Here is an 11,943-nt window from a genome sequence, read left to right as displayed (position 1 = left end):
ATACACATTGGGAAGATAAAGGCGATCCGGGAGTGGTTCTAGTGTCTGGTTTTGTATACGAGTCTGTAATCATCTCAGTCAATCAAACAATAACACCTGGGCCTGTCCCGTGGCCTGTCAGCGAGCCTTCCTCACTTCACGTGGCCCCAAGGTGTACCTAGCCTGGCACAAACGCCGTGTTCACGTCATCGCCACTTAATGACGAATTGAAGTTGTCGTTTATTTAAGTGGTTATGTGGATCCTTGTGTGGCTAGTTTATAGTATGTGTGGCTAGTAGTCTGTAGACGTGGATGAGAGTGAGCTTGTGGGCCCTTTATGTGGTAAATGTGATTGTGGGATAGTGTGATTTTTTTATCAGTGTGTGAATATACTTTTACATGTGGTCATATTGGTGAATGTGTGTATATGGGCGAGCGTGGTAAATAATGTGCGTTATGTGTCGGTGGGGAGTTGGAGTGGGTTTGTGTATGATTGTGGATAAGTGGTTATATGGACAAGCGCAATTAGGGGCCGTCCATAAATGACGTCACGCACCTTGGGTTGGGGGCAGACATTCGTGACGATGTGTGACGAGGGGGGGGGGATTTTAGAAATGTGACGTCACATCAAAATGCGCAACTTTAAATAAATATTGAATTGTTATAACAACAATAATTGTTATAACAACACTCCTACAACATCAGAGTGCAGCGCCACATTAAATACGCACTACAATGACAATTGTTTAAAGCGATTTAAAGCATGTTTTATTTTCAACACAGAGTGCAGCGCCACATTAAATACGCACTACAATGACAATTGTTTAAAGCGATTTAAAGCATGTTTTATTTTCAACATGGAAATATTTTTTGGGGGGGGGGGAAGAGCTTTGTGACGTCATATTTGAGGGAGGGGGGGGTCTGACTTTTTGTGACGCCGTGTGACGAGGGGAGGGGGGTCAAAAATCGTCCAAAATCGCGTGACGTCATTTATGGACGGCCCCGTATAAGATGACATGTTTAAGTAGGCAAGTATGTGCCTTTGAGCATGTGGATGCGTGGCCATAATTATACTCGACATTCAAATGGAACGCTCTCTTCTTACCCAGGCTAGCAGCTTAAACCGTTGTTGTCGATGGTGGTTGCCGTTTTTGTTGTGCCACGTGATCCAGGATACCGGGGTGGGCAAGTCGAGCATCGTGTGCCGCTTCGTTCAGGACAACTTTGATCCCAACATCAACCCAACCATCGGGTGCGTCGTGGCTGGCTCCATGACTCAATGCTTCCACAGCCTCCGCCCGCCAACCCCCGCCACGTCCTCCCTTCCCCTGTCTCCCTTTCCCCATCTCCCTGCCCGTTGGTTGAGTTGTGTTCTTCTGCTTTCCTGGCTCTTAATTGGACGTGCGTGGAGTTTCGTGGAACGTAGAGGCCGGCATATGGAAGAGGAAACGTGTTTCCAGACGGAATATTTCCTCGCGTGTGCAGTGTGTTTCCGGTTTGCAAAAAGTACTTTCTTGAATAAATACATTATTTGGCTATTATTAATAGAACAGCAGCTCATACGACAAACAGTTGTATACTGTATGAAAATTAGGAGCCTAATGTATTTTTTTGGAAATTTTGTGTAATTATATATATTTTTCCCAAATGTATTTCACCTGTGCTGTTGATATCATTCAATGAGGTTAAGAGAATCCAATTGAAAATATCATAGTGCAGGATAGCGCATGTATCAGAGAAGGGCCGCATAACAGACTTCTCATGCAATAATCCTTCAGGTGGCCTTTACCCTTTTCACGGTAGGGGGGGTGCTTTGCCATATGCTGTATGTCAGCATCACACCCAAACAGTTTGTTTTTACTAACTAGAAGTTAAGGCAGTCAGGTTAAAATGTTTTAATTTTCTATGCAACAATTCGTGCCCCAGTTGAGACTAATCAACTCGCTACTTCAGCACCTGGTTTCATCACGGGCTATTGAATCCCAAAAATTTCACCCAGAATATCTGCAGAGGGAGCCTAATTACCTCCAAGCCACCGGCCAGGCCCAACACCTTGGGAGTTTTTAAGATGAAGCCTTGGATGAATTATGCCATGGCCTGAAACTTGTGACATTGTCACTGAAAGGATTAATATTACCCATTTGTGGTTTCTCTGCCTCCAGGGCATCCTTCATGACCAAGACGATGCCCCAAGGGAACGAGGTTCACAAGTATCTCATCTGGGACACAGCTGGGCAGGAGCGTGTTAGTATACCCACTCGCATATATCAATCCAATGTATAACAAGCAGAACGTTGGGACAGGGGCTTTTAGCGAGCACCTGTTAAGGCTGGTAGAGTGCATGAGAGAGGGCCGTGGGGCCAAAACCGAGCCTCACTGATGATGTATGCACATTGCACCAAGTATTTATTTCAGACTGAATCAACCTAATTGAGGGTGAACTGGTTTTAGGCGCCACTTGCCAATAAAGTTAGTAGTCGCTGGGAATTGAACCCCTGGAAGCTGAGTTTTTAGTGCAGTCATATCACTACACCACCACTCCAAATACACAAAAGCACGTACATGAGCACATGTTTACATCACTACATGGGACGCATGCTTCAGCCGCCCCCTAGGACCCCTTGGGACTTGTTGGTGTTGCCCTAGCTGCCCTGGCTGCCCTGGCTGCCCTGGGCTCAGTGTTGTTGGTCCTGGGTCCTGGTTGTTTCATTCCAGTGATTCTGCTACAGTGTCTCTCTCCCTGCCCTGTCACCCCCACCCCACTTATAACTGTCTTGAAATGTGAATGCATAACGACGCTGCGTACACGTGTAGTGGGTTCACTTGAGGGACACAGAAATTCAGGAGGCTACACGTTTATCTACGACCACAACGGGGTAACTACATAACCAGTCACCACAACGGGGTAACTACATAACCAGTCACCACAACGGGGTAACTACATAACCAGTCACCACAACGGGGTAACTACATAACCGAGAAGAAGATGTAGCACGGCGGGTTCCATTCCAGCAGACAGCCCTGATTGGACCTCGAGACCTCCCTTTTCTGCCCCCCAGCGTGACCTGGCTCCACCCTCGGCCACACCCCCTTCTGGAACTTCCCAGAACATTCTGGGCCATACACCACGTGTCCCTTCTATCACTTTTGGCCCACATCCTTACCCTGTCGTATCACATGCCCTTGCCAGCCAATCGAACTACTACATCCTCAAATTCCTCCTACTCTGCCAGCCCCCAGAACGTGTACTCTGCTGGCAGAGGGCTACTACACACGCAATTCCTCTCTCTGTCGGTAGATGGCGCTAGGCGCCGTAGTGACCCATTATATGTCACTACACATGTGTAGTGGGTTGAATAAGTATAAGAAGGCTTCTTTGAGGCAACACAGTTTTTATTGAACAATTAGCACCTAACACAGAGAGGTAACGGCCCCTCACACCCGATAAACTATGGAGGTTACTCTCCAGACTACCACACCTCTCACTGGCTAATCTACAATTCCTCCGTGAGTGAAGCTTGAATCTTCACTGGTATATAAGCTGGAGCCGACCCTTGCCAGGGGTACGGCTCTGCCCTTAGGGCTCTTCAGTCTTCAGGAGGCTTCTTGTCTTCAGCTGGACGACGACTGCTGGGACTGTTCAGAGGTCCGGGTTTTATACAGAGCTGTGGCTCGCTCCGCCCTGGCCACACCTTCCTTCTCGAACCTTCGAGAAGGATCCGGAGATGATGTCATCCCCCAGCCCACCTCCTGGGGTCTGGGGTCTGCCCCTTTGACATACTGGTCCATAGGGTGACCGTTGGACCCTATGGCGCATAGACTCTCAGCACTGGGCTCAGTCCCTCTGTTGCCCCCTATTGGCATGGGGCCAGTATTGCCGGCTACCGCATGATAACGGCGCATCTTGGCCCAATAACACCGTTACACACGTACAACAACTTCTGTCAATCTGGCGCTGAACGAGGGCCTCCCCGCGACGTGCGAGTCGTGAGGGTTACTTGACCATGCTTCACCAAGCTGGTCATTGTGGGTTTTTGGCGACTGATGGCCAAGTCGCCCTTGCAAGAGACTTGTATAGCTCAACGGTATTTACTCGCGAAATTAACTTCTGATTCTGTTGGTGGTGGGAGCAGGGAGCATACGCATGTGGAGCACAGAAGCATGTTTGATCGTGTTGCACTTCTCACTGCTTACCACGACGTAGCCCTACTGTGTAAATCACTGTATCGACGTAAATCGTTATTGTCATTGTTGTGCTCATACTTGCGTGTTTTGGTGCCGCGTTGTGCCCCATAGTTCCGCTCGCTGGCACCCATGTACTACCGGGGGTCAGCCGCTGCAGTGATCGTCTATGACATCACCAAGGAGGTGAGGGCATCCGCCGCCACTGCTGAATTTACAGGAAGTCAGGACTCTCTTCCGGGTTACTTTCCGGCCACAATTGCTTCAAAGGAGTAATTTTACACTGCTGCCCTATAACAGTGTGAAAATTGCTGATAACAAGAACATAATAACAGCCCGAACTGCATGTGACATTGTTCTGGGAATTATTTTTGTTGACTAAATCAATCCTTATCATGAAGTGCTCTGTCTATAGACAGGCCCGAGGCACAATTTCCTTCACTCTGCTTTCAGCTGCTCTCTTTGTCCTCATCTTGTTGAGAATTGTCTCGTGTAGCCATTCTTTTTATTTCTTGCGGTCTTTTCCCAAAGAATTTTCCCTCATTCACCTGCTTGGGCAAAGCCGTTCCCTTTCACTCTACTGTCTGCCCAATCCAGATTTGTCATCCAATTCCGTGTCTTTGCATACTTGTGGCTTTGCGTCTCTGTCTCTACCTCTGTCTTCTTGCAACAGGACGTCCTTGTGTTCCTGTAACAGCATGTCCTTGTGTCCCTGTAACTGCATGTCCTTGTGACTCTGGGTGCCAGGAGTCGTTCCAGATGCTAAAGTCATGGGTGCGGGAACTTCGCCAGCACGGGCCCCAGGACATCATCGTCGCCATCGCAGGCAACAAGTGTGACCTGGATGACATGAGGTATTCGCAGATTGTCACGCCGTACTGTACTAGCCACACCACACTACCCCAGGCTACTGCTATCACACTCTCTATATGCCAACCACAGAACGTTGGGCTATGATAGCTACACCATACAATGACACAATGCTGTTATGCTGTACATCATATCCACAGCATGCTGTACCATGCTGCCTTGAACATTCCTCATCATGTCCACATTCTCTAGTACATAGCTATGTTTGAATAACTTATAACTTTAAATGCAGGTTGATTAGCATGGTGACACTGAGTGAAGATATTCTTCCATGCACATCTTGGCACACTTGGCTCGTATTTTACCTTTGGTTCTTTGATGTGTCTGGGTCGGTTGTTGAAAATGACAGACTTCTAATGCCCCCACAGACAAAAGTCGAGAGGTGTAAGGTCCAGTGATCTTGAGTGGTTATTCGGAGGGAACTCTCCATCCATTCCTCCACCCGTGTGGGAATGTCTCGTGCAGAAATTCACAAACGGGGATCGCAGAGTCTCATAAAATTACAATGCTTCCTGGCTTTTTCTGATACCCTGTATATGCTGTGGTGATGGTGTTGGTGTTATTATGGTGCAGTTGTGGTGATGGTGCTTGCGTGGGTGCGCAGGGAGGTGTCCGTTCAGGATGCGCGAGACTACGCCGACTCCATCGACGCCATCTTCATCGAGACGAGCGCCAAGTCGGCCATCAACATCTGCGAGATCTTTGCTCGCATCAGTGCGTGCAACGCTACCGCCACCCCATGCACTACACCAGGGCGTTCCCAACAATTTTCAAGCGAGCCATGTACTTAAACTACATGTCCTGACGGGCCACATGATGTCTTAACACCACCCTGTAAGGTGTACGGACGTATTATGATGTCATACCGTCTACATGTGCGACCACTGGTGTTGTCTTGTAGCACCATCCCACACACGTCTCTATATATATCGGTATGTGTGTGTTCCTTCCGTGTGTGTCCCCCTTGTGTCACATGTATAATTTGTGTGCCTCGTGTGTCAGATTTAAGTGTGTTTATGTTCACATTTATGCATGTGTGTCGGTCCGCTGTGCGCGTGTCCCCTGTGTATTGTGTGGCCCTTACGTGTGTATCACATGCATCACCTGTACGCATCCACATGGCCCTATTTGCACAAGTTCAACATTCCTCGTGTGTCTTTGTCATATTAACGCGTTCCCTTTTTACGTGCCACGTCTGTCCACCGTTGTGCGTACCCGTACCTGCGCGTGTGTAGGCGAGCGCGTGCCTCCTGGCAGCCAGGACTCGTCGGATCGGCCCGGTTTCCAGCTGCGTGGAGCGGGTCAACCGGCGCGGCGCTGCTGCTGACAAAACAGTCGCTCCTCGCCAACTCGCCCGTCCCCAAGGATCGCCGCAACCCGTGTGTCGGCACGCCCACGCCGTTTGGCTGTGCTGAACTGCGGCTAAGGATATAAATCAGGGGTCATTTTTCTCCTTACCGAGGGCCGAGTCGGACCTTAAGGTTGCCTTTGGTGGGCCACGCAGTACCACACACGTTTTCGTGGCATTTGATAATGCGAAAATATAACTTGCGTGTCGACCTGGAATAAAGAGAGCTTTGTAGTGGTAGAAGTGACCGAATTTACTAAAATAAGGTTGAAAATCTTCCATTCTAGTGACTAGATTAATTTCATTAGAGATGCGTGCAGCATCGGATAAATACCTTGTGGCCATTTCAAAGTTCTGGGGCCTCGTGGTCATGGGCCGTGTGAAATTAGGTTTCCCCACCCCTTCTCCAAGTGATTGTTCTACAAAATAAAAATCAAGATTCGGTGCTGATATATCAGCCTTTATTCCAGCAGAGGGCGATGTGAATGGTTATATATGCTGCTGGATAACCGAGCAGTTAGCATGCTTGCCGTTGACTCAGTAAACTTGAGTTCAATTCCCACTAAAGCCACCTGGTCATTATGAAATTTTAAAGCAACGTTCTGCTGTAAGATGGACTATGAAGATTTTGTTAGGTTATTTGAAGGTATATGATAGACTTATATTAGCATCACATTTCAAAAATTTACTCTCAGCTAAATTGTAAAAGGCCTGGCGAGCCTGGAAGTAAGCTTCGCACAGTGTCTCCTGGCATAGCTTAAGAATTCAGTGTATGTTTACTGTAATAGTTAATCTCATTTTCAGGGGTGGCTCGTTCTGTACAAAATGTCTTAATTCCTGGAATTGATGCTGTGGTGGATTTGAAATTGTATTTTATTTTTTCTCATCACTGAACTTGTTCGCTGTTGATGAAGGCGTACCTCTGCCTAGAATTTCCTGTTTAGGAAACTGCAATCGCGTAACTTAGCTGCCGTAATATTTAGACAAATCGTACTCGATTTGTGTCAGATTGAATAGCACATATCTACCCTATTATTGCTTCCAGTGCAGTAAATACCATACTTCACTGCCTATTTTCCCATTTGTTTATTTGCTGCTCCACCTCTCCAATTTTTCCCCTCGTTTAAATCTAGACTGAATACCTGTCTCTTCTCTTATGCATATCATTGAATGCTCTAAACCGTCCTTAATTGTGATGCAACCCCAACTCCACGTGTGTTTATCGCATTAATTTTGTGTATATATGCTATATTTGCGGGTTACTTGTCTTCCTTACCCCAATCAGATAAAAACCCCTTCTGAATCTGTTGTAATTGTGTGCCGTACAAGAACATAATTGTGGCACATCGCCTGATTGGCAAATGGAGGCGGGTTTAACGACAGATTTATATATTTACGCGGTCTAACCCCCCAAAAAAACCTGTCTTATGGAGGCCTTGATGTGACTGACAAAGGGCCTTGGTAGTCTCTGGGTCAGCACACTCACCACACCACTGAACTGGTTTGCAATTGAATTTACACTAAATTTCCCGCTATAACCGCCAAGTAACTTCTATGGGACATTGGCATTTTCAAAGCCAACTGTACTGAAGTGTGGACATTAAATACTTCGTGGCATGATTTGTAAGAATAGCAAAGTGTGTGCCACCATTGTCATCCAAATGTCATCTTAAAATGATATACAACTAAATTGCTAAATATGAATAACTTCTCCCTGCGTAATTATGATTTACCAAGAAGGGGTGTTGAATAGTTAATTAACTCTGGCACTTCGTTAAATTAATGATTAATTTCACGATGTTGCATCGGAGTGGCCCAGGGTTCTCTGATGCCGATTTAAATCTCTGGCTGTCAGCCACGATTTCTTGTGTGGAGAGTTTGATTGGCTCGGTCTGGTCACGAATTATAATGTAAACATTTGTTTTGCACTTAATTTACTCAGCCCAGCTCTTATAAGCTTATTCAGTAGATAGGCACGGGGGAAAAAATGTTGTTTGCACAGCCAAAGAATGGACATTGTAGTGTTTGTGTAAGACAATTGAAGGTTGCCATGTGGAGGTCAATGGTCGCACTCTTTCGGGTCATTCCATGTGATGCGCAGCTTTGCTGCCTGTGTGGGGATTTGAATTGGAATTCAAATATGTGCTCTGCCTCTGTAGCTGCAACATGTTTGAATATTGCTATTTTTATTAAAAAAAGAGCAAACTAAAATATATGGAAACTGTTAGAAATGCTTTTCTGATGGTGTATATGTTCAGTGGTGGTTTTGCATGCCTTGTGGGCTGGACGACATTTACCGTATTTTCCGGAGGATTGAGCAAATTTCCCCTGTAATTTAAAACAAAAGTTGCGTCTTATACCCGGTAGGTCCGTGTGGTCAAACTTGCATAACTTTGTTAACACCGGGCACAAATTTGGGATGCATCTTACTTGCCGGAGGGATATTTTTTTTTAATTCCGGAGAATATGGAGGTACCTAGCCCGTTTTGACTTCACCCTGCACTTGTACATTCTCAGTTAAACGCCTGCTGCACACATTCTTTGTTGCACCCTTGACGTCATGTACAACCCCATGTGTGCAACAGTCACGTACGGTGAGGTTAATGGCTGGGGAGGCACTGGCTAGTGTCAGAGCCAGATTCACACACTGAGGGGGGCGTGTCCTCACTGAGGGGGGCGTGTTAGACACGTTCCCCTCTGTGAGGCAGATGTTGATGGCTGCCTCCCCTGGTGCTTTTTCATTGCAGTTTCATGACGAGACCAGCGAGCCAAAATATCTTTATACACATACGTGAAAAATAAGTTGGAGTATAGAAGGCGAGGACATGAAATGAAGGGGTCTACAAACATTACATTGGTGACATTCTGAGATCGTAACAGGCACGCGCTTATTGCCCGTGCTCCATCCAGTTACTGAGGGGTTGCGCAATCAGAGGGGAGGCTGAGCACGTCGCTGCCTCACCTCTCGTCTCTTCCTGTATTTGCAGCGGAGCTCCACAAATTTGGCGATTTTGACTATATAAATTATTGGAATCGTACAGAAATGACATTTATAACAGATCAGTGGAAAAAATCTTAATATTTGTTTTTTTAAATTATTTTTACTTTTCGTAACAACTATTATTGGAGTATGACAGGTGAGGCTCTGCCTCACCGCTCTGCACGTCCCTGGTGTGCAACCCAGGTCAGCGTGACTTGCTGCTCCTTTGCCTCATGCTGCCCTGTGGCTGTGTGGAGCTCCAGTTTGATGTTGGCGCTGCAATGGGAAAATAACAATGTACGAGCCAATAAAATATCGGAGTTACTACAAATGCGTATATGCTATTGAGTAGACGTGTCATGATACAATGATTCATCGATTTAAATTAGATTATGATCCTCACCATAAATGCATCTAATTGTGTGTAAAATGAAATGTGAATGCAAAAATACAATGTATTTAAGCAAATAGCGTTAACATAACTGCAAATGTGGCATGAAAAGTGAGAAACTACAATTGAGATGGAAAAGGAGACTTTTTGATGTGTTAATTCAATCATGGCTTTGAATTGTACTAATTGCATGCCTGGTATTTGGCATAATGAAGAGTTGCTTTTGGTAAGTGGGATTCTCACTAAACAGTATTGGATTTATACTCGGACTCATGTGGGCTTCAGACTATTAATGGCAATGTCATTCAGATGTGACTTACAGTGAGGGGAAAAAAGTATTTGATCCCCTGCTGATTTTGTACGTTTGCCCACTGACAAAGAAATGATCAGTCTATAATTTTAATGGTAGGTTTATTTGAATAGTGAGAGACAGAATAACAAAAAAATAACAAAAAAACGCATGTCAAAAATGTTATAAATTGATTTGCATTTTAATGAGGGAAATAAGTATTTGACCTCTCTGCAAAACATGACTTAGTACTTGGTGGCAAAACCCTTGTTGGCAATCACAGAGGTCAGACGTTTCTTGTAGTTGGCCACCAGGTTTGCACACATCTCAGGAGGGATTTTGTCCCACTCCTCTTTGCAGATCTTCTCCAAGTCATTAAGGTTTCGAGGCTGACGTTTTGTAACTCGAACCTTCAGCTCCCTCCACAGATTTTCTATGGGATTAAGGTCTGGAGACTGTCTAGGCCACTCCAGGACCTTAATGTGCTTCTTCTTGAGCCACTCCTTTGTTGCCTTGGCCGTGTGTTTTGGGTCATTGTCATGCTGGAAAACCCATCCACGACCCATTTTCAATGCCCTGGCTGAGGGAAGGAGGATCTCACGCAAGATTTGACGGTACATGGCCCCGTCCATCCCTTTGATGTGGTGAAGTTGTCCTGTCCCCTTAGAAAAACACCCCCAAAGCATAATGTTTCCACCTCCATGTTTGACGGTGGGGATGGTGTTCTTGGGGTCATAGGCAGCATTCCTCCTCCAAACACGGCGAGTTGAGTTGATGCCAAAAAGCTCCATTTTCGTCTGATCTGACCACAACACTTTCACGCAGTTGTCCTCTGAATCATTCAGATGTTCATTGGCAAACTTCAGACGGGCATGTATATGTGCTTTCTTGAGAAGGGGGACCTTGCGGGCGCTGCAGGATTGCAGTCCTTCACGGCGTAGTGTGTTGCCAATTGTTTTCTTGGTGACTATGGTCCCAGCTGCCTTGAGATCATTGACAAGATCCTCCCGTGTAGTTCTGGGCTGATTCCTCACCGTTCTCATGATCATTGCAACTCCACGAGGTGAGATCTTGCATGGAGCCCCAGGCTGAGGGAGATTGACAGTTCTTTTGTGTTTCTTCCTTTTGCGAATAATCGCACCAACTGTTGTCACCTTCTCACCAAGTTGCTTGACAATGGTCTTGTAGCCCATTCCAGCCTTGTGTAGGTCTACAATCTTATCTCTGACATCCTTGGAGAGCTCTTTGGTCTTGGCCATGGTGGAGAGTTTGGAATCTGATTGCTTCTGTGGACAGGTGTCTTTTATACATGTAACAAGCTGAGATTAGGAGCACTCCCTTTAAGAGTGGGCTCCTAATCTCAGCTCGTTACCTGTATAAAAGACACCTGGAAGCCAGAAATCTTTCCGATTGAGAGGGGGTCAAATACTTATTTCCCTCATTAAAATGCAAATCAATTTATAACATTTTTGACCTACGTTTTTCCTGGATTGTGTTGTTATTCTGTCTCTCACTTTTCAAATAAACCTACCATTAAAATTATAGACTGATCATTTCTTTGTCAGTGGGCAAACGTACAAAATCAGCAGGGGATCAAATACTTTTTTCCCTCACTGTATATGGGATTTAGCAGGAAACCATTATAATGCACAAGTTTGTTACAGCCACTCCAAAGTTTAGATTGCACTTCAATTATTTCCTGTGGTGTTGTTGAATGGGTTTTGTATCGTGTTTGTCATGGATACTTCAGATAGTGTGGTCCGTTTATTTCACCACAGTGTTTGATTCTCTGCCTTTGGGTTTCCTCCGAGTCTGATTTTTCGCCGGTTCGAATCCAGGCTCCTGCGGGCAGTTTCCGTCTGGTTTTTTTTTGTTGCGGACAAATAAAAGATTGCACGATGCTA

At 45.8% G+C, this 11,943-nt stretch overlaps 1 protein-coding gene across 1 annotated transcript in view; it reads left to right on the top strand.

Moving 5' to 3' along the window:
* The window catches only part of RAB22A (RAB22A, member RAS oncogene family), a 13,509-nt gene extending 1,566 nt beyond the window's left edge, over positions 1–11,943 (top strand). Inside the window, exons 2-7 of the mRNA XM_032970405.2 lie at positions 1,152–1,231; positions 2,142–2,223; positions 4,276–4,347; positions 4,909–5,015; positions 5,636–5,745; positions 6,267–11,943. Coding sequence (XP_032826296.1) covers positions 1,152–1,231; positions 2,142–2,223; positions 4,276–4,347; positions 4,909–5,015; positions 5,636–5,745; positions 6,267–6,358 — 543 coding nt within the window. The 3' untranslated portion in view covers positions 6,359–11,943. The remainder of the gene's footprint in view (positions 1–1,151; positions 1,232–2,141; positions 2,224–4,275; positions 4,348–4,908; positions 5,016–5,635; positions 5,746–6,266) is intronic.

This window comes from Petromyzon marinus, chromosome 43 (assembly GCF_048934315.1).
Source record: "Petromyzon marinus isolate PM22_M1 ecotype Great Lakes invasive population chromosome 43, UKy_Petmar_22M1.pri1.0, whole genome shotgun sequence".
NCBI lineage: Eukaryota > Metazoa > Chordata > Hyperoartia > Petromyzontiformes > Petromyzontidae > Petromyzon > Petromyzon marinus.
Note: the sequence above shows the minus strand (reverse complement) of the source record. Positions and strands in the feature narration are given on the sequence as shown.